The sequence below is a fragment of the Cololabis saira genome, chromosome 10 (genome assembly GCF_033807715.1).
Source record: "Cololabis saira isolate AMF1-May2022 chromosome 10, fColSai1.1, whole genome shotgun sequence".
Classification (NCBI taxonomy): domain Eukaryota; kingdom Metazoa; phylum Chordata; class Actinopteri; order Beloniformes; family Belonidae; genus Cololabis; species Cololabis saira.
The window spans coordinates 7,958,958-7,982,683 of NC_084596.1; the positions used below are offsets into that span (position 1 = coordinate 7,958,958).

Sequence of the window (23,726 nt, forward strand, 5' to 3'; positions counted from 1 at the left end):
TCCATCATCCATCCATCCATCCATCATCCATCCATCTATCCATCCATCCATCCATCCATCATCCATCCATCCATCCATCCATCATCCATCCATCCATCCATCCATCCATCCATCCATCCATCCATCCATCCATCCATCCATCCATCCATCATCCATCCATCCATCCATCATCCATCCATCCATCCATCCATCCATCCATCATCCATCCATCTATCCATCCATCCATCCATCATCCATCCATCCATCCATCCATCCATCATCCATCCATCCATCCATCCATCCATCCATCATCCATCCATCCATCCATCCATCCATCCATCCATCCATCCATCCATCCATCATCCATCCATCCATCCATCCATCATCCATCCATCCATCCATCCATCCATCCATCATCCATCCATCTATCCATCCATCCATCCATCATCCATCCATCCATCCATCCATCCATCATCCATCCATCCATCATCCATCCATCCATCCATCCATCCATCCATCCATCCATCCATCATCCATCCATCCATCCACCCATCATCCATCCATCCATCATCCATCCATCCATCCATCCATCCATCCATCCATCCATCCATCCATCATCCATCCATCCATCCATCATCCATCCATCCATCCATCATCCATCCATCCATCCATCCTTTCTTCCATCCATCCATCCATCCATCTTTTCTTCTATCCATCCATCCATCCATCCATCCATCCATCCATCCATCCATCCATCCATCCATCCATCCATCCATCCATCCATCCATCCATCATCCATCCATCCATCATCCATCCATCCATCATCCATCCATCCATCATCCATCCATCCATCATCCATCCATCCATCATCCATCCATCCAGGTTCTGGTTCTGGTTTCAGAGCAAAAGCAGCTCTGATTTGAAGAAAAACACTCGGTAACCACGGTAACGTAGCAGAACCTCCAACAGAGGAGGGGCTTTTATTTTGACGTGTTTGCAGCATGTACTTCCTCTGGTGTGAATGATAAAATATATAAAAATAAAGTTTTTCAAAACTGAAAAGTCAAACGTTCAGAGACGAGCAGCAACGAGTAGAAATGTCTTAAATTAAACAGGGTCAAAGGTCGCCGGTCCCAGTCCAGCTGCGCCGACGCGGTGAGGACGCTGTCAGCGCGTCCCGAGCTGCTGCAGCCGGCGCCTCAGCGCCCGGCTCCTCCCCCTCAGCCCGTCCCCCGCCGCCTGCAGCCTCCGCTCCTCCGCCCGCATGGCCCTGATCAGCTCGGCGGCCGTCCTGAGGATCGCCACCTTGGCCGCCTTGCGGTCGCCCGCCACGGCGGGGATCTCCTCCCTCAGCGCCTCGAAGCTCCTCTTCAGCTCGTCCCGACGCTGCCGCTCCAGGACGTTGTGGGTCCGGCGCCTGTCGCTGTCCGAGTCGTCCGAGCGCGGACTCCCGCAGCGCCGTCCGCCGCCACCGCCACCGCCGCACGGCCTCGCCGCCGGGGCCTCCGCCTTCACCCGCTTCACGGCGGGCTGCTGGGCGGCGTAGTTGTGCTGGTGGACGTCCACATGGGGGGGGCGCTTGAGGACCATGGGGAAGGGGCCGGCGCGGCGCGGCGTCCTTAGCCCGTCCACCGTCACCACATCCACCTCATCATCCTCCTCCTCCTCCTCCTCCTCCTCGTCTTCTTCTTCTGGGGAAACGGAAGGAAATCAATCAGCCTCGTTACCTCGCATCACGCCGCCAGTAGGGATGGGCGGTATGGACTAAAAAATGTATCGCGATCATTTCTGGCATTTATCCCGATAACGATAAATATGACGATAAAAAAAATACCAATTCAACTCCACATTTTTAACTAGAAATCTATCACCACATTCAGTCTTTGGAGCCAAATCACTGCTCTAAAAGATACTAAATGATACTAAACTACACCAATTAAATTGAATTGATAAAAACCAATTAAATTAGTACACCTGTACTGCAAAACTGTAATGACTCAGATCCGTCATGTTTGTTACACAAAAACCTCATCAACGGGAATTTATCCTTCCTTCCTTCCTTCCTTCCTTCCTTCCTTCCTTCCTTCCTTCCTTCCTTCCTTCCTTCCTTCCTTCCTTCCTTCCTTCCTTCCTTCCTTCCTTCCTTCCTTCCTTCCTTCCTTCCTTCCTTCACGTACGTTGTGCGTCGATTTAACGCAGAACCATAAATCAGGCTTTACACAAAAACGTCATGAACGGGAATTTATCGTTTTTTTTTATGGTATATCGTGAACGGTAAAATATCGCCCATTCCTAGCCGCCAGGCCCGGTTCTGGAGGGGGGGGACCCTCCGGAGGAACCGAGCCGCTCTAGCAGGGGTGGCCAACAAGTCAAGCCTGAATTATGGTTCTGCATTACACCAACGCAGAGCATACGCCGTTGCCGTGACGCCATCGTGAACCCTTCGGACTTCTCCGTCACTCCATTTCGCTGCGGTGCAGTACGCCCCAGAGCGCTAGTTGATACTTTGTTTAGCTTCCGGCCTTTCCGGTCACAGTGAATCAAAGAGATAAGGACAACTATTGTGCCTATTGTCCCCCCCCCCAAAAAAAATCACACACACGAAGAAAAGAGCCCTGAAAGTTCACTACTGCTTCACGAACCAGAACCGGAAATGCGTTGCTACCAAGCGAACCAATCACAGCCCTCTCGGTCTGCGTTGGGTCTGCGTCGCCTCAACGCGTAGTTACATTTTTTGGGAGTTGCACGTCAGGCTATGGCGGAGCCTACGGAGAGCCTCCCACGTAGCCGCGCACCCTACGCCGTAGGTTTAACACGGAACCAGAATTCAGGCTTAAGAGCCACAATTGGTTACTGTGTTACTGCAAAGAGCCACATCGTCCACATGCTCACATCAACTGCCCCATCCCTCACTCCCTCTCTCTGAGACATAAAAATACCTTTTATAAAACGGAAAGGTGAAATCCTGCAATCTGATTGATTGTTAACTGTGGTATAATGAGCATATACCACGGCTTCTATTCTACAGCCTTATCACAGCATATCATTCCGCGTCAGGGAAGCAACAATGTATCCATGACAACAACCAACTGTTACATATTTTTTGACGGTTACAGCAGGTAGCAAAAAGCAGCTGGTGTTAAAGTTTATATTTTATAGACTCAACAGATATGGTAGAGTGCATTGAACAGTGACTTTCTCCTAAAAAAAAAGGAGAGCAAAAGACGACATGCGGAGCTGACATCTGGAGAGATGGGACTATTTTTTTCCACAGTGGGGAATTATCCAGTTTTACTGGATAATATGTATTTCTGATTAATTAAAAACTACATAAAATAGATTATGTATTCCTTTTTCATATTTAAATTATTGGTAACCGTTTTATAAAAGCAATACATCACTTCGCGTCGGGCCGGAGAACGCCCCTCAGCTGTTATATAATGAGCGTATAACACGGCCTGTCCTGATGACTTGCATTTTTCCCCTGCCATTTTGAGTGTGGATTTTTTCAACACGAGCGCGTGCGCGTATGGATCAACGGGTTGAACAGGACACTTATGTAAACCTTCCCCTGTACAGCGACGCGGTTTTGATTCCAGTCACGGCATATTTTGCCCTCACTTCCTACGTGTCTGTCTTTTAACTGCACCTATCAAATAAAGTCACAAGAGCCGCATGACACCGGGCAAAGAGTCACTGCTCTAGACGCTTCAGAACCAACCGGGTCAGAACACGGTCTCACCTGATTCACTGCTGCTGAGCGGCGGTGACTCCAGATTCAGCTCCGTTTTCACGGAGGCTCCACCTCCGCCGGCGGAGGTGGGCGGGAACACCGCCGAGGGGTCAACGCAGTGCGCCGCTGCAGGGTGGAGGTCCTGCAGGTACTCGGCGTTGACCTGGCGGCCGCCCGCCTCGCCCCCGGCGCTGGGGGCGGAGTCATGGCGTGCCCGCAGCGACGCTAGCCGTTCAGACACCGCTCTCTCCAGCTTGGTGGCAGCGGCAAAGCTGCTGCTCCACATGCAGTCCTGGATGATGAAGGACTGCAGGAAGGAGGTGGAGCCGCAGTCCTCGTCCAGCAGCTCCGAGACCGCCTCCAGGTGGGCGGCGGCCGGCAGCGCGGCGGCCGGCAGCGCGGCGTCGGGCGGAAACGGCGCCCGGCTGGGGGACAGCGGGGGCGTGGGCAGCAGCTCGAACTTCTTCCAGATGTCCTCCCCCGGCCCCGGGAGCAGCTGGCAGCGGGGTGGCGGGTCGGGGAGGAAGCAGGGCCGGAACGTGTCGTAGTCGTAGTCCGAGGTCAACACCGGCGGCATGGCGGCGGCCTGGGAGGGGCAGAGCAGCGGTTAACACCCGGCTTTTAGGGGCGTCGCCCGGCAGTGAGAACTAAATCAGTCGCCACGGCGACGGCTCCGGGATGAGTTCATTACATTTAAGTTTTTATGGACCTTTATTACAGAAACACCTAACCCATGTTTACCTCTAACTAACCCATGTTTACCTCTAACTAACCCATGTATAGCTCTAACTAACCCATGTTTACCTCTAACTAACCCATGTTTACCTCTAACTAACCCATGTTTACCTCTAACTAACCCATGTTTACCTCTAACCCTAACCCATGTTTACCTCTAACCCTAACTCATGTTTACCTCTAACTAACCCATGTTTACCTCTAACTAACCCATGTTTACCTCTAACCCTAACCCATGTTTACCTCTAACTAACCCATGTTTACCTCTAACCAACCCATGTTTACCTCTAACCCTAACCCATGTTTACCTCTAACTAACCCATGTTACCTCTAACCCTAACCCATGTTTACCTCTAACTAACCCATGTTACCTCTAACCCTAACCCATATTTACCTCTAACTAACCCATATTTACCTCTAACTAACCCATGTTTACCTCTAACTAACCCATGTTTACCTCTAACCCTAACCCATGTTTACCTCTAACTAACCCATGTTACCTCTAACCCTAACCCATATTTACCTCTAACTAACCCATATTTACCTCTAACTAACCCATGTTTACCTCTAACTAACCCATGTTACCTCTAACCCTAACCCATGTTTACCTCTAACTAACCCATGTTTACCTCTAACCCTAAACCATGTTTACCTCTAACTAACCCATATTTACCTCTAACTAACCCATGTTTACCTCTAACTAACCCATGTTTACCTCTAACTAACCCATGTTTACCTCTAACCCTAAACCATGTTTACCTCTAACTAACCCATATTTACCTCTAACTAACCCATGTTTACCTCTAACCCTAACCCATGTTTACCTCTAACTAACCCATGTTTACCTCTAACTAACCCATGTTTACCTCTAACTAACCCATGTTTACCTCTAACCCTAACCCATGTTTACCTCTAACCCTAACTCATGTTTACCTCTAACTAACCCATATTTACCTCTAACTCTAACCCATGTTTACCTCTAACTAACCCATGTTTACCTCTAACTCTAACCCATGTTTACCTCTAACTAACCCATGTTTACCTCTAACTAACCCATGTTTACCTCTAACTAACCCATGTTTACCTCTAACTAACCCATGTTTACCTCTAACCCTAACCCATGTTTACCTCTAACTAACCCATGTTTACCTCTAACCCTAACCCATGTTTACCTCTAACTAACCCATGTTTACCTCTAACTCTAACCCATGTTTACCTCTAACTAACCCATGTTTACCTCTAACCCTAACCCATGTTTACCTCTAACTAACCCATGTTTACCTCTAACTAACCCATGTTTACCTCTAACCCTAACCCATGTTTACCTCTAACTAACCCATGTTTACCTCTAACTAACCCATGTTTACCTCTAACTAACCCATGTTTACCTCTAACCCTTACTCATGTTTACCTCTAACTAACCCATGTTTACCTCTAACTCTAACCCATGTTTACCTCTAACCCTAACCCATGTTTACCTCTAACTCTAACCCATGTTTACCTCTAACCCTAACCCATGTTTACCTCTAACTAACCCATGTTTACCTCTAACTAACCCATGTTTACCTCTAACCCTAACCCATGTTTACCTCTAACCCTAACCCATGTTTACCTCTAACTAACCCATGTTTACCTCTAACTAACCCATGTTTACCTCTAACTAACCCATGTTTACCTCGAACTAACCCATGTTTACCTCGAACTAACCCATGTTTAACTCTAACTAACCCATGTTTACCTCTAACTAACCCATATTTACCTCTAACTAACCCATGTTTACCTCTAACTAACCCATGTTTACCTCTAACTCTAACCCATGTTTACCTCTAACTAACCCATGTTTACCTCTAACTCTAACCCATGTTTACCTCTAACTAACCCATGTTTACCTCTAACTAACCCATGTTTACCTCTAACCCTAACCCATGTTTACCTCTAACTAACCCATGTTTACCTCTAACTAACCCATGTTTACCTCTAACCCTAACCCATGTTTACCTCTAACCCTAACCCATGTTTACCTCTAACTAACCCATGTTTACCTCTAACCCTAACCCATGTTTACCTCTAACTAACCCATGTTTACCTCTAACTAACCCATGTTTACCTCTAACCCTAACCCATGTTTACCTCTAACCCTAACCCATGTTTACCTCTAACTAACCCATGTTTACCTCTAACTAACCCATGTTTACCTCTAACCCTAACCCATGTTTACCTCTAACTCTAACCCATGTTTACCTCTAACTAACCCATGTTTACCTCTAACCCTAACCCATGTTTACCTCTAACTAACCCATGTTTACCTCTAACCCTAACCCATGTTTACCTCTAACTAACCCATGTTTACCTCTAACTAACCCATGTTTACCTCTAACTAACCCATGTTTACCTCTAACCCTAACTCATGTTTACCTCTAACTAACCCATGTTTACCTCTAACTCTAACCCATGTTTACCTCTAACTAACCCATGTTTACCTCTAACCCTAACCCATGTTTACCTCTAACTAACCCATGTTTACCTCTAACCCTAACTCATGTTTACCTCTAACTAACCCATGTTTACCTCTAACTAACCCATGTTTACCTCTAACCCTAACCCATGTTTACCTCTAACTAACCCATGTTTACCTCTAACTAACCCATGTTTACCTCTAACCGTAACCCATGTTTACCTCTAACCCTAACTCATGTTTACCTCTAACCCTAACCCATGTTTACCTCTAACTAACCCATGTTTACCTCTAACTAACCCATGTTTACCTCTAACCCTAACTCATGTTTACCTCTAACTAGCCCATGTTTACCTCTAACTAACCCATGTTTACCTCTAACTAACCCATGTTTACCTCTAACTAACCCATGTTTACCTCTAACCCTAACCCATGTTTACCTCTAACTAACCCATGTTTACCTCTAACTAACCCATGTTTACCTCTAACCCTAACCCATGTACCTCTAACCCTAACCCATGTTTACCTCTAACTAACCCATGTTTACCTCTAACTAACCCATGTTTACCTCTAACTAACCCATGTTTACCTCTAACCCTAACTCATGTTTACCTCTAACTAACCCATGTTTACCTCTAACTCTAACCCATGTTTACCTCTAACTAACCCATGTTTACCTCTAACCCTAACCCATGTTTACCTCTAACTAACCCATGTTTACCTCTAACCCTAACTCATGTTTACCTCTAACTAACCCATGTTTACCTCTAACTAACCCATGTTTACCTCTAACCCTAACCCATGTTTACCTCTAACTAACCCATGTTTACCTCTAACTAACCCATGTTTACCTCTAACCCTAACTCATGTTTACCTCTAACTAACCCATGTTTACCTCTAACTAACCCATGTTTACCTCTAACCCTAACCCATGTTTACCTCTAACCCTAACCCATGTTTACCTCTAACTAACCCATGTTTACCTCTAACCCTAACTCATGTTTACCTCTAACCCTAACTCATGTTTACCTCTAACCCTAACCCATGTTTACCTCTAACTAACCCATGTTTACCTCTAACCCTAACTCATGTTTACCTCTAACCCTAACTCATGTTTACCTCTAACTAACCCATGTTTACCTCTAACTAACCCATGTTTACCTCTAACCCTAACCCATGTTTACCTCTAACCCTAACTCATGTTTACCTCTAACCCTAACCCATGTTTACCTCTAACTAACCCATGTTTACCTCTAACTAACCCATGTTTACCTCTAACCCTAACTCATGTTTACCTCTAACCCTAACCCATGTTTACCTCTAACTAACCCATGTTTACCTCTAACTAACCCATGTTTACCTCTAACCCTAACCCATGTTTACCTCTAACTAGCCCATGTTTACCTCTAACTAGCCCATGTTTACCTCTAACTAACACATGTTTACCTCTAACTAACCCATGTTTACCTCTAACTAACCCATGTTACCTCTAACACTAACCCATGTTTACCTCTAACTAACCCATGTTTACCTCTAACTAACCCATGTTTACCTCTAACTAACCCATGTTTACCTCTAACCCTAACTCATGTTTACCTCTAACTAACCCATGTTTACCTCTAACTCTAACCCATGTTTACCTCTAACTAACCCATGTTTACCTCTAACCCTAACCCATGTTTACCTCTAACTAACCCATGTTTACCTCTAACCCTAACTCATGTTTACCTCTAACTAACCCATGTTTACCTCTAACTAACCCATGTTTACCTCTAACCCTAACCCATGTTTACCTCTAACTAACCCATGTTTACCTCTAACTAACCCATGTTTACCTCTAACCCTAACTCATGTTTACCTCTAACTAACCCATGTTTACCTCTAACTAACCCATGTTTACCTCTAACCCTAACCCATGTTTACCTCTAACTAACCCATGTTTACCTCTAACTAACCCATGTTTACCTCTAACCCTAACCCATGTTTACCTCTAACCCTAACTCATGTTTACCTCTAACCCTAACCCATGTTTACCTCTAACTAACCCATGTTTACCTCTAACTAACCCATGTTTACCTCTAACTAACCCATGTTTACCTCTAACCCTAACCCATGTTTACCTCTAACTAACCCATGTTTACCTCTAACTAACCCATGTTTACCTCTAACCCTAACCCATGTTTACCTCTAACCCTAACTCATGTTTACCTCTAACCCTAACCCATGTTTACCTCTAACTAACCCATGTTTACCTCTAACTAACCCATGTTTACCTCTAACCCTAACTCATGTTTACCTCTAACCCTAACCCATGTTTACCTCTAACTAACCCATGTTTACCTCTAACTAACCCATGTTTACCTCTAACCCTAACCCATGTTTACCTCTAACTAGCCCATGTTTACCTCTAACTAACACATGTTTACCTCTAACTAACCCATGTTTACGTCTAACTAACCCATGTTTACCTCTAACTAACCCATGTTTACCTCTACATAACCCACGTTTACCTCTAACTAACCCATGTTTAACTCTAACTAACCCATGTTTACCTCTAACTAACCCATGTTTACCTCTAACTAACACATGTTTACGTCTAACTAACCCATGTTTACCTCTAACTAACCCATGTTTACCTCTAACTAACCCATGTTTACCTCTAACTAACACATGTTTACGTCTAACTAACCCATGTTTACCTCTAACTAACCCATGTTTACCTCTAACTAACCCATATTTACCTCTAACTAACCCATGTTTACCTATATTATTTTACCTCTTTTCTTTTCATCTTATTCTTATTTTTTTATTTACTGTTTAATTATGTCTTGCCGCTTTTAATGTCAATGTAAAGCACTTTGAATTACCTTGTGTTGAATTGTGCTATTATTATATCCATTATATATATATATATATATATATATATATATATATATATATATATAAATATATGTAAATACATTTGCCTTGCCTATAACCCTGACCCACGTTTACCTTTATTCATGTCTTAGCTGTTATCATTCATGTAATATTTGATATACCACAGGAAGATTAGTGGTCGCCAAGGCGGCAGCTAATGGGGATCGATCCAATAATCAATAAATAATAAACCTGTCCCGCAGTGTAAAAACGGTCCAAACTTACCTTCAACTTGATGAAAAGTGATCAAATCGGAGTAAATTCCAAACGGGTTCAGGTTCAGTGTTCAGGCAGAAATCAGTGTCCGTGGGTCGATAATCGATAATGATCGATGAGCGTCCCAGATCTGCGCGTCTCCGCAACTCGCGCATCCAGCGGCGCCGCGCCGCTTTAAATAGGCCGACGCTCGTCTCCATCCGCCACGTCACGGTTCCCCGCAGCAGGGAATCTGCGTAGCAACCCCAACCCCCGTCCCGCTGCCTTCTCAGCCGGGTCAAAAACACCCGCAGCGGGGTTCCCTCCTGGAAACGTGTCGTTCCCTGGAATTCGGCCTCAAACGGATTAACGAACCCCGTTAAACGAGGGGACTATTTAACCCCGCGGATGTGGAACGGCGCGATGGGGGGGTGGTCGGGTGGTCTGACTGTAAATGATGCGAAGGAAGTTCCGGGAAATCCTCTCCTCCAGTGATGAGCTCAAGGAACAACAACAACTAACAAAGAAGCTGATGAACGGATAAACAAACTGGAAATAGATAGTTGTAATAAAAGGGTTGATCTGATTTGATTTGATTTTTATTTTGTACGTGTAAAAGACAACAATTAAAGAGAAGATAAGAAAACAAAACAAAGCAAACAAAAAAAAAAAAATACTTTAACAGTTAATATCTTAATTTATATGTGGGAAAAGGAGTAGGAAGAAGTGTAAATTTATTTAATCCTACCCCCATTCACTAATCATTTATTAACATGTATTTATAATAACTAACTATACTATAATTATACTCACACACTGTACTCACACAGTTACTTATACATACATACATACATACACATAGTATTTCTATATATTTGTACACGCCTGCCCATATAAATATTTATATAAATAAACTTATTTACACCATACCTCCATCTGCTCTGAATCTATATATATATCTACGTTCACACGTATTCACATACATATACATATATACATACACATACACATACACCCATACCCATACATACATACATACATACATACATACATACATACATACATACATACATACATACATACATACATACATACATACATACATACATACATACATACATACATACATACATACATGCATGCATGCATGCATGCATACATGCTTGCATACATACATACATACATACATACATACATACATACATACATACATACATACATACATACATACATACATACATACATACATACATACATACATACATACATACATACATACATACATACATACATAAATACATACATACATACATACATACATACATACATACATACATACATACATACATACATACATACATACATACATACATACATACATACATACATACATACATACATACATACATACATACATAAATACATATTATACATATTACAGTTATAAATATTTATTAAAGGGGGAAAAATTGAAGAAAAATGTCAAAAATAAGAAATACAGAAAAAAAATCATTACTAAAATATTTATATAGGAAATAAATAGTGACTTAGCGTTGAAAAAGTGAGTCAGATAAATAATGACGTAAGGATTAATCATTTGCATGACTCTTTTTCTTTCTTAAAAGTTTGATTTGAGTTTGACTCCAGGCCAAAAGTGGCACGTGATCATAAATCTGCCTTTTCTGTATCTCTGCTTATTTTTTATCTCTTTAATTTTCCGTGCATGTTTCAGGCTTCAGTTACAACATGAGTCACATGAACGTTCTTAAGAAACGTCACCTCATGCTCTGTCTCTGCGCCGATCGCTGCTGCCATCTGGTGGTGACACGAAGTACTACGTCTCTGTTCCACAGAAACAGTAGTAGTAAAAGTATTATATTTGTAAACGTGGGGGCATTAAGGAGTAGATGACGTGTTCAATATTTACTCTGTTAGTCGGTAGATTTGATGGCGTGCAGCCAGTATTTCCATTATATTCATTATATTTATTAAAAGGTAAATATTGCAAAGAAAAAGAAAAGAAAGAAAATATGTCGTTTAAACAAACAAATATATATAAAATAAATATATATGATACATATTATATATTAAAAATGCATATATATATGCTTCAGGTTTTTACCAACATGGTATTAACCATATATATATATATATATATATATATATATATATATATATATATATATATATATATATATATATATATTAAGATATATATATATATATATTAAGATATATATATATTAATATATATATATATATATATATATATATATATATATATATATATATATATATGCAGACAAAATAAAAAATAAAAAAAGTCTTGGCAAAATATGTAAATATAAAGCACAAAGTGATCCACTTTATGGATTCTGATGGACCTACGCATGTTTAACATTCAAACAGGTTCTTTTTGCAGCATCTGTAGAATCTGATTAATTTACATAAATATGATTCTTGAGAAATCGCCTAAAACAGGTTTTTTTTTTTTTTTTGAAAACAAAGTTTTGATTACAAACTTTGAAGTAATATCATTATAGACCAATGTCTTGGCTGTTCAGCAATGTACCGGGGCCAGCTCCCCAATTTTTACTTTTTTCATAAAATAGACTTTTTTGCAGTCACTTTGTAACATTCGTCACTACCGTCAGATATAATAAAAAGCTCATTTATTGTTATTTATTTAGTCCAATACCAATTAAGAACTTTTAACCCAATGCCTTGCATTATAGGTACACATCAATTGTGTTAAATGGTAAATATTCACTTTTCTTTACTTTTTATACTGTTTCAAGTGTCCTGCTCCATAGGATCTTACATAATACAACGTTCATCTTTCACCTAAACATGTCAAAAAGGCTTTTTTTTAACCTAAAATTACTTTTCCCTACTGAAATAGAATGGTATTTCAATAACCCAGGAGCACTAAAGTAACAAATTACAAACATATGTATTTAAAACAAATAAAAGTCCCTCTGACGGTGGAGACATAAGACCTGACGGTGGTGACACAAATCTGACGGTAGTGACAAGTGACCTCATTACCACATATAATTCCAAAATATAAACCAACACTCACTCTGGAGTTGCCCAGGGTGAGAGGCGGCGGGCTGGTGTGGGCTTGGTTATAGCCCCCCAGCTCAGCCGCCATGTGTTGGAGTTCACCCCGGTGAACGAGAGGGTCGCTTCCCTGCGCCTTCGGGTCGGGAAAAGGTCTCTCACTGTTGTTTGTGCCTACGGGCCGAACAGCAGTGCGGAGTCCCCGGCCTTCTTGGAGTCCCTGGGAGGAGTACTGGATAGTGCTCCAACTGGGGACTCCATTGTTCTACTGGGGGACTTCAACGCTCACATGGGCAATGACAGTAGCCCCTTTCACACAGAGATTCCGCAATATTGGTGTAAAGAAGTCCTGCCAATACGCCGCCTTTGTTGGTTCACACAGAACCATACAACGCCGGCATAACGCCGCTCCCGTCTGTAAATTCACACAGCATGCCGGCGTTCCGCAATCAGAGGCGTGACGACAGCGTCAGTCCGACCGTCATGTCAGCGGCATGCCGGCTGTGTCATTCACACAGACCCCGTTTCGTCTCTGTGACGGCTCTGTGACTACCTCCGCTGCCGGCTTATTGGTGGGGCCACTTGGCCCCCCCATTCCGCCTCCGTGACTTTCACACAGAACAGCGAGGCGGCTTAAAGGCGCAACGTTCCCGCCTCGAACTGGCTGTGTGAAAGGGGCTTGTGATACCTGGAGAGGCGTGATTGGGAGGAACGGCCTCCCCGATCTGAACCCGAGCGGTGTTTTGTTGTTGGACTTCTGTGCGAGTGACAGTTTGTCCATCACGAACACCATGTTCAAGCATAAGGGTGTCCATCAGTGCGCGTGGCACCAGGACACCCTAGGCCGGAGGTCAATGATCGACTTTGTTGTCGTTTCATCTGACCTTCGGCCGCATGTCTTGGACACTCGGGTGAAGAGAGGGGCTGAGCTGTCAACTGATCACCACCTGGTGGTGAGTTGGATGCGCTGGCGGAGGAGGAGGTTGGACAGACCGGGCAGACCCAAACGGATTGTGAGGGTCTGTTGGGAACGTCTGGCCGACCCCTCTGTCAGGGACATCTTCAACTCCCACCTCCGAGAGAGCTTCTCTCGGATCCCGGGGGAGGCGGGGGACATCGAGTCCGAGTGGACCATGTTCTCTGCCTCCATTGTCGACGCGGCGGCTCGAAGTTGTGGACGCAAGGTCTCCGGTGCCTGTCGTGGCGGCAATCCTAGAATCCGGTGGTGGACACCGGAAGTACAGGATGCCGTCAGACTGAAGGAGTCCTACCGGGCTATGTTGGCCGGTGGGACTCCTGACGCAGTAGATGGGTACCGGCAGGCCAAGCGAGCCGCGGCTCGGGCAGTCCTGGAGGCAAAAACCCGGGTCTGGGAGGAGTTCGGGGAGGCCATGGAGGAAGACTTTCGGTCGGCCTCGAGGAAATTCTGGAGGACCGTTCGGCGCCTCAGAAGGGGGAAGCAGTACTCTGCCGGCACCATTTATGGTGCTGGTGGGGAGCTGTTGACCTCGACTGGGGACATCGTCGGACGGTGGAAGGAATACTTCGAGGATCTCCTCAACCCGACTGACATGTCTTCCACTGAGGAAGCAGAGAGTGGGGACTCTGGGGCGTGCTCATCCATCACCCAAGCCGAGGTCACTGATTTCATGATCAGTATCAACTTTCGGGAACTTCAAATGAATGTCTCTTAGGATTGGTTCCATGTGACTCCAAATGGCAGCAGCATCCTGTCGCTTGGATTCTGATACTGTGCAAAATGCTGCCTTCTCTCCTTTAGTGCAGTACATCCCAGTGTGTAGGTTGAGCATTGGAAGCTTCAGACCAGTGAAATGTGACAGGGAAGGCACACCTCACCCCAAGGGATTGGGCGATAGGCCGAAGATATACGTCCTCAATACCATTCAGTTTATCCCTGTATAAAGATGAAATGTTGCTATTCTCATAAACAAAAACAGATAAAATAAAAATAAATTAAAAACCAAAAACTATAATTGCACTAATTGTGGTCAAAAACTATATTGAATCCTTTCTTAGGGACCATTTGGAGGTTATTGTCACCACCGTCAGACTGTACGTCACCACTGTCAGACAGAAAGTCTGACGGTAGTGACATCTGACGGTAGTGACAAAAATCTACTCTTTTTCATGCTATGCAGAGCTTGTCCACATTAGCCATCTTGTTTTCACTCTGTTGCTAGCTACCACAGACCTCTTCTTAAATATTAAACATTTATGTTATCATTTTATTTTATTTTATATACACAAAAGATACGGTGGTGACATGTTATGGTTGTGACGGTAGCAGTTTGAAATAATATGTACAGGTTTTAGAGAAAATGGCAAACTTACAGGAGCTTGAGTGATCTTCTACCATGCTGAAGAAGTGAAGATTTCCAATGGGGGTCCTCAGGAATATAGTGGATCTTGTACTTCCCTGATTTTATTGATTTTACAAAAAATCTGACGGTAGTGACAGGAGGTGGGGGACACATTTTCAACTACCAAAAAATTATAGTTTTTATTTTTCAAAATGCACTTTTTGTATTTTTTCATACATATAACAATAAACTCTTCAATCTGGTAAGGTCATTATTACATTTTAGAATTAATTTAAGTTTTTTTAATCAAATTGAAATGACGAGGTCCCATCGGGGGACAGCTGATTTCAAAGGCCATGGGCACGGATAATGTCATAAAACTATTAAAATTAAAAATATACCAATAAACCCCTTTCATTTAAGTATGAAAAAACATCTGATTATAAATATGATTCATGTTTTATATGAAAATGTGCTTAATTTCAAGCAGAATAAGCCTTTTTAATGGTGAGACCTGTTTTGGGCGAATTTTCAAGAATCACTAATAAACAAACAGATTAATGGCAGCGATGAACGGGCCCTCGCACTCATGGCCAGAACAGACGTGTCCGCTGGGTCAACCCAGCGCCGTCGTCCCGGGGGAGAAACCTGCAGCTCTGTTGAGAATTACGCTGGCTGAAATAAATCATTTAGGAAGATGTTGGTTTAATAGATGAAATCTAACAGTTGTAGCTACGCCTGTTAAGAAATTTGTTCCGAAATTTCGAGATTTCTGTCTGCCGGCTCCGGAGTTTGGGTCCGCGTTAAATCGACGCAGAGCCTACGGCGTAGGGTACGGCGTAGGGTACGGCGTAGGGTACGGCGTACAGCGCGCATCGCCGCGTACATCGACGCAGAGCTTACGGACGATGGTTACGTAACCTACGCCGTAGGCTCTGCGTTGGTGTAACGCGGAACCATAAATCCCTTTATTCTGACGTGATCTTCGGCAACTTTATCTGAAAGTGTGTAAATTACCCAGATAACAGCTGGATTACTTTGTGGTTTCTGAAGACTATTATATCAGAAACATCCAAAACAAATCTGACGAGTCACAGGATTATTTCTCTCTATTTCTCTGAGACGAGTCTGCCTGTTTGCCTTCGGTCGGCGAGTCAAATCAACGCAGAGCCTACGGCGTAGCTTACGTAGCCTACGGCGTAGCTTACGTAGCCTACGGCGTAAGTTACGTAGCCTACGGTGTAACCTAACAGCCTTTACTCCGGTGCGATTCTTCGCGAACAACGGACAAAAAAGGGATTATGTACATTCACTGAGTGAATATTATGAAAGTAAAATATATATTTCTCGCTAGAAATTTCATCAAAACGCATTTTTATGCAGAAACTAACTCAAAATATTGATTTTATTCACAAAAAAATAAGAAATGTCCGCCATGTTTTTTTTTTGGATTCAGTCCGCAAATGACGACGAAAAGCATTCTGGGAAATTTTCATACCCCCTCACTCGCGAAGTCAGCATCTGAAAACCCTCGATTTGAAGGGGTTATCGTCAGCCCCTCGCCCCCTCCGCCTAGGTGAAAAGAGGAATTGGGACACCACTACCTTCACGGGAACGCGCAAAATTTAGGGGGAGTGAAGAAAACAAGGGCGAGGGGGTCAATTGGGACGCAGCCTAAGTTACACTCCTCAGGCAGTTATGGAGAGAGGAGAGTCTTGCACTGGGTGCTCGGTTGTAGTCGTGCAAGAAAGAAAGTGTGCCTGTCATGGCCTTCACTTGGTCACTAAAGGCCATGCGCTGTAGCAGAGACTTTGGGCCAGTCCCAATCCCCCCCTAGCCCTACTTTTCAGCCTTACCCCTAAATTTTGCGCGTTCCCGTGAGGGTAGTGGTGTCCCAATTCCTCTTTGCATGTAGGGGTAGTGGGCATATCGAGGGTTAGGGGGTATCAATCTAGCCCTTCACAGCGAGGGATTTCAGATGCTGACTCACCGACGGAGGGCCAGAAAAATTTCCCAGAATGCTTTACGTCATCATTTGCAAACTGAATCAAACAAAAAAACATGGCGGACATTTTTCATTTTTAGTGAATGAAATCAATATTTTGCGTTACTTTCTGCATAAAAATGCATTTTGATTACATTTTCTAGCAAGAAATATATATTTTACTTTCATAATATTCACTCAGTGAATGTACATAATCACTCCATTGCTCGTTGCGTTGTATCTTCAGATCTCACTAGAATAAAGGCTGATTATGGTTCCGCGTTACACCAACGCAGAGCCTACGGTGCGCGTCACCGCGTACCCTACGCCGTAGGCTCTGCGTCGATTTAACACGGAACCATAAATTGGAAAACATCAGACCAAATTTCTTAACGTTATTTGGATAAACTGAGCCCAGGTTGGGGATCTAAATGGTTACTTTTATGCCTGAAAAAATATTAAAACTTAATAAAGTGGCATATTAACAGCGCTACAGCGGAAATTAAAACAGCTTTTAGTTCTCGGCTTCCTGATATGGTGTGACGTATGTGCAAACGTAACTACGCAGTCGCTTACGTACCCGAACGTAAACCACGCAGTGATGGAGCAAGTGGTGTCCCAATCCCAAGGGAAGGTTACAAGGACCCTACCTATTTTTAGGGTGAAGTGATAGTGAGTGAGGGCTAGTGGTATTGAGTGAGGGCTAGTGGTATTGAGTGAGGGCTAGTGGTATTGAGTGAGGGCTAGTGGTAGTGGGTGAGGGCTAGTGGTAGTGAGTGAGGGCTAGTGGTAGTGGGTGAGGGCTAGTGGTAGTGGGTGAGGGCTAGTGGTAGTGAGTGAGGGCTAGTGGTAGTGAGTGAGGGCTAGTGGTAGTGGGTGAGGGCTAGTGGTAGTGAGTGAGGGCTAGTGGTAGTGAGTGAGGGCTAGTGGTAGTGGGTGAGGGCTAGTGGTAGTGGGTGAGGGCTAGTGGTATTGAGTGAGGGCCAGTGGTAGTGGGTGAGGGCTAGTGGTAGTGAGTGAGGGCTAGTGGTAGTGGGTGAGGGCTAGTGGTATTGAGTGAGGGCTAGTGGTATTGAGTGAGGGCTAGTGGTATTGAGTGAGGGCTAGTGGTAGTGAGTGAGGGCTAGTGGTAGTGGGTGAGGGCTAGTGGTAGTGGGTGAGGGCTAGTGGTAGTGGGTGAGGGCTAGTGGTAGTGAGTGAGGGCTAGTGGTAGTGAGTGAGGGCTAGTGGTAGTGGGTGAGGGCTAGTGGTAGTGAGTGAGGGCTAGTGGTATTGAGTGAGGGCTAGTGGTATTGAGTGAGGGCTAGTGGTAGTGGGTGAGGGCTAGTGGTAGTGAGTGAGGGCTAGTGGTATTGAGTGAGGGCTAGTGGTAGTGAGTGAGGGCTAGTGGTAGTGGGTGAGGGCTAGTGGTAGTGGGTGAGGGCTAGTGGTAGTGAGTGAGGGCTAGTGGTAGTGGGTGAGGGCTAGTGGTAGTGGGTGAGGGCTAGTGGTAGTGAGTGAGGGCTATTGGTAGTGGGTGAGGGCTAGTGGTAGTGAGTGAGGGCTAGTGGTATTGAGTGAGGGCTAGTGGTAGTGAGTGAGGGCTAGTGGTAGTGAGTGAGGGCTAGTGGTAGTGAGTGAGGGCTAGTGGTATTGAGTGAGGGCTAGTTGTATTGAGTGAGGGCTAGTGGTATTGAGTGAGGGCTAGTGGTAGTGGGTGAGGGCTAGTGGTAGTGAGTGAGGGCTAGTGGTATTGAGTGAGGGCTAGTGGTAGTGAGTGAGGGCTAGTGGTAGTGGGTGAGGGCTAGTGGTAGTGGGTGAGGGCTAGTGGTAGTGAGTGAGGGCTAGTGGTAGTGGGTGAGGGCTAGTGGTAGTGGGTGAGGGCTAGTGGTAGTGAGTGAGGGCTAGTGGTAGTGGGTGAGGGCTAGTGGTATTGAGTGAGGGCTAGTGGTATTGAGTGAGGGCTAGTGGTAGTGAGTGAGGGCTAGTGGTAGTGAGTGAGGGCTAGTGGTAGTGAGTGAGGGCTAGTGGTATTGAGTGAGGGCTAGTGGTATTGAGTGAGGGCTAGTGGTAGTGGGTGAGGGCTAGTGGTAGTGAGTGAGGGCTAGTGGTATTGAGTGAGGGCTAGTGGTAGTGAGTGAGGGCTAGTGGTAGTGGGTGAGGGCTAGTGGTAGTGGGTGAGGGCTAGTGGTAGTGAGTGAGGGCTAGTGGTAGTGGGTGAGGGCTAGTGGTAGTGGGTGAGGGCTAGTGGTAGTGAGTGAGGGCTAGTGGTAGTGGGTGAGGGCTAGGGGTAGTGAGTGAGGGCTAGTGGTAGTGGGTGAGGGCTAGTGGTAGTGGGTGAGGGCTAGTGGTAATGAGTGAGGGCTAGTGGTAGTGGGTGAAGGTTAGTGGTAGTGGGTGAGGGCTAGTGGTAGTGGGTGAGGGCTAGTGGTAGTGGGTGAGGGCTAGTGGTAGTGGGTGAGGGCTGGTGGTAGTGAGTGAGGGCTAGTGGTAGTGAGTGAGGGCTAGTGGTAGTGAGTGAGGGCTAGTGGTAGTGGGTGAGGGATAGTGGTAGTGGGTGAGGGCTAGTGGTAGTGGGTGAGGGCTAGTGGTAGTGGGTGAGGGCTAGTGGTAGTGAGTGAGGGCTAGTGGTAGTGAGTGAGGGCTAGTGGTAGTGGGTGAGGGCTAGTGGTAGTGAGTGAGGGCTAGTGGTAGTGAGTGAGGGCTAGTGGTAGTGAGTGAGGGATAGTGGTAGTGGGTGAGGGCTAGTGGTAGTGGGTGAGGGCTAGTGGTAGTGAGTGAGGGCTAGTGGTAGTGGGTGAGGGCTAGTGGTAGTGAGTGAGGGCTAGATGTAGTGAGTGAGGGCTAGTGGTAGTGAGTGAGGGCTAGTGGTAGTGGGTGAGGGCTAGTGGTAGTGGGTGAGGGCTAGATGTAGTGAGTGAGGGTTAGTGGTAGAAAGTAGGGTGAACATTGGGATTGGCCCTTGGTGTGAGAGAGGGACTGATAAAGGAAGGACCCACAATTTTCATGACCAGCCTGAGCTGGTTTGTGTCGAGGTGTGAAAATGCAAAGCATACTGGGGTAAGAAGTCATTTAGAGGTGCTTTTTCTCACAGTTTATGCTTTAATGTTTGTGAAAGTAATGTATTGGTATTAACACATGACTGTGGACCAACTGTGCACAGTAGAGTCATCTTCATGTTTATGGAAAAGATGTTTAACTTTTGAAACCAAATTCTTGCTAAACTAGAAAGCCACCTACACTGTGCTTTGTCACGTAATGTTTCCCAACCGTGAGTTAGAAAAGTAGCTGTAAGATCAAGATTAAATAAATATTTGCATATGTAGATATTGCAAAATATAACAACGAATAAAACATTGCTAAACATACCCTTGCTTAAGATGTCAATGTAGAAAAATCCTTTCTAAACCGACCTCAACCTGTATGACACTTACTACACGCAGACATCCACTTCATTACAAGCTCTTTTTGCTCAACTTGGCTCAACTTGGTGAAAGAATTTTATATTAAATTTTACAACTTGCCATGTTTTTGATTAAATTGACTAATGAATTTGGAGAAATTATTTTAAAACTGAATACTGTAACACATTCGTCAAAAAAGTGTTTGTGTCAGTGTCAGTATCTTTCTGGTACTGACCCTTGTCATCATCTTGGCCGAACCTGGGGAGAGTGGATTTCGGGTTCCACAAATAAGACGGAAAATGCCATTACATGGTATGTATTGAGCGGAAAAAGTGCAATACATTTATTGTCTCTTGCTAGGAAATAACCCATTGCCATTCCATAGCGCATATAGGCAGGCAACTGTAAAAGAAGATCTTTGATATAGGTTTTTTTTCACAGTTGCCAACAATACGCAATCTTTAGACTTTAAAAGCACAAAGTTATATTTAACTAAAAACATGCTATCCTGGGGTGTCACCATTATTTGTTATAAGACACTGCTACTACAAACTAAAATGATTGATTTTGTGATTCTTTTGGTCCCACATTGTTCCCAGAATCACAACACAGAATCTTAACTAGAACAAAACCAGTGCAATGAAGACACTCCCCATAATACTGGCATTCATGGTACCAGGCATACGAGGCTCATGGTCTTACAGACCGAGATATTTCAAAAAAGGGGGCTTTGCATTTTGGCCATCAATATTTAAAAAAAACCAAGAGGATTTACACACTTCACAAGATAGACAGATGTCTGAGTTATTAACACGGACAACTATCATGAATGATGAAGAAAAGAGTGACTTTTTTTACGCACTTTGAAAGGCTTGTGAATAATGTTACGATATTATAATAAAGGCTAATCATACTGGAAGTTAAAGTTTATGGGAGTCTGAGATTTAAAAATCATAGCAAATTAGAGTAAATATTGTTTATACTTTTTCATACAAACATTAAGGCAAATATTAAATGTGAAAGATTACCAAATGTTGAAGTAGCAGTTTTCAGTGTTTTCCCAGTTCAAAAGCGCAGGATGCTTGGTTCACGGTCTCAGTGTATGTTTGGCAGAGCCATTTTGCAGCCTGATAGCGTGTGGATGAGGAGGAGGAGTCCCCCTTCCTGGGAACACGCCTGGCTCGAGGGGGGCCCGGGTGTTCTCAGCCCCAGGGGAGACGACGACGATGGCGGCTCCAGCCTGTTCTGGTGGGGGTCCCGGACGCACCTCCCTCTGTTCCCGCTCCGGCGGTGGTCCCGCATGCAGAGCCGACTGGGAGATTTGCGAGGCCCTGTGCGAAATGGCTGGGGGGGGCCCTCGTGCGTGAGCCTAGCGAGCGTGCGCAAAATTTTTGGGTTTTTTAGGGTCAGATCGGGTGTCTTTATGCGCAATTTTAACTCTCCAATTAGCAAAATACTGGATACCTTCCCCTGCCTCATCATCATCTCGGCTTGCCTTGACGCAGGGCCCCGCGGCTGCTTGAGACCCGGTCGGATCGGTGATTTTTGTAACAAATTAATCAAACGAGCCTTTCAGAGAGGCATTAAACTCTTCCATTTTCTTTAGTTTTTTTCTTTTTTCATCCCCTGATGGAAATTTCCTGAATCTGTCTCGTTCTCTCGACATTGTGTGACAGTTTGTTCCAACTCCACCCGTCTGGATCAGAGCAGCTTGTGTCTGCGCTTGGTCTGATGAGTTGTATTGAACAACAGACACGCGCATCATTGCACATATATTTATTGATATGCACAGACTAGTACACATTTAGGTCTGTAATGGAACGTGACTGTTGATATTTATAAGGGAAAAAAGGAAAAAAAAAAGGGAAAAAAAAAGAAAAATTAGAAAAAAAGATTTGAAAAAAAAAAGAAAGAAAAACGGCCCATAGCGCGAGGCCCCGTGCGGTCGCACGGTTCGCACACCCCTTGCGGCGGCCCTGCCCGCACGCATCAGCCCCTGTTGCTGTTCAAATGATGGTCCCACTTCGGCTGACGCCCAGGCCCCTGCCAAGGACCCGGCGTTCCCCCTCAGCCGACGCAGCGGACCCGGCGTTGCCCTCAGCCGGCACGAGGACCCGGCACCCCCCTCAGCCGGTACGAGGACCCAGCGTCGCCCTCAGCCGGCACGAGGACCCGGCGTCGCCCTCAGCCGGCACGAGGACCCGGCACCCCCCTGAGCCGGCACGAGGACCCGGCACCCCCCTCAGCCGGCACGAGGACCCGGTGTCCCCCTCAGCCGGCACGAGGACCCGGCATCGCTCTCAGCCGGCACGAGGACCCGGTGTCCCCCTCAGCCGGCACGAGGACCCGGCACCCCCCTCAGCCGGCACGAGGACCCGGTGTCCCCCTCAGCCGGCACGAGGACCCGGTACCCCCCTCAGCCGGCACGAGGACCCGGCACCCCCCTCAGCCGGCACGAGGACCCGACGGACCTCGGACACTTTGTCCCCCGAAGCAAAGGTCCCTGCCACGGCCCAAGCCAAGGTCCTTTGTGTTTGAATTCTTGTTTGACGTTCCTGTTTCCCATCAGCCCTGATTGTCTGCACCTGTGTCTTGTTAACCCTTGTGTATATCTGGGGCCGGATTCACAAAACATTCTTAAGAAAAAAAATCTTCTTAAGTGTCATTTTTTTTCTTAAGTTCAGTCTTAAGAAGAAAAAAGAGAAGAAGTCATATTCTCCAAAAAAGTTCTTAAGTATTTTCTCAACTTTCTTCTTAAGTTTCTTCTTAAGAAAAAACTTAAGAATAAATGGTATTCTTGAAATAAAAGTTCTCAATTTTGTTCTTGACTTTTTTCTTAACTTTAAGACAACCTTGACCTGTCTTAAAATTTCTTCTGTGAAAAGGTAAGCCTGAATGAAATGAATAATATATATAATTTTGTATACCAAGTACGTAGAGGTTCACTAAATAAAAAGCC

At 44.9% G+C, this 23,726-nt stretch overlaps 1 protein-coding gene across 1 annotated transcript; it reads right to left on the reverse strand.

The window, feature by feature from the left end:
* Positions 1-925: 925 nt before the first annotated feature.
* Positions 926-10,187, reverse strand: LOC133452370 (transcriptional regulator Myc-like). Its single transcript, XM_061731638.1, has 3 exons — positions 10,047-10,187; positions 3,722-4,298; positions 926-1,670 (listed from the first exon to the last, which is right to left on the reverse strand). Exons 2-3 carry the CDS (start codon positions 4,287-4,289, stop codon positions 1,147-1,149), a joined length of 1,092 nt encoding a protein of 363 aa, XP_061587622.1. The 5' UTR covers positions 4,290-4,298; positions 10,047-10,187; the 3' UTR covers positions 926-1,146.
* Positions 10,188-23,726: the final 13,539 nt, after the last annotated feature.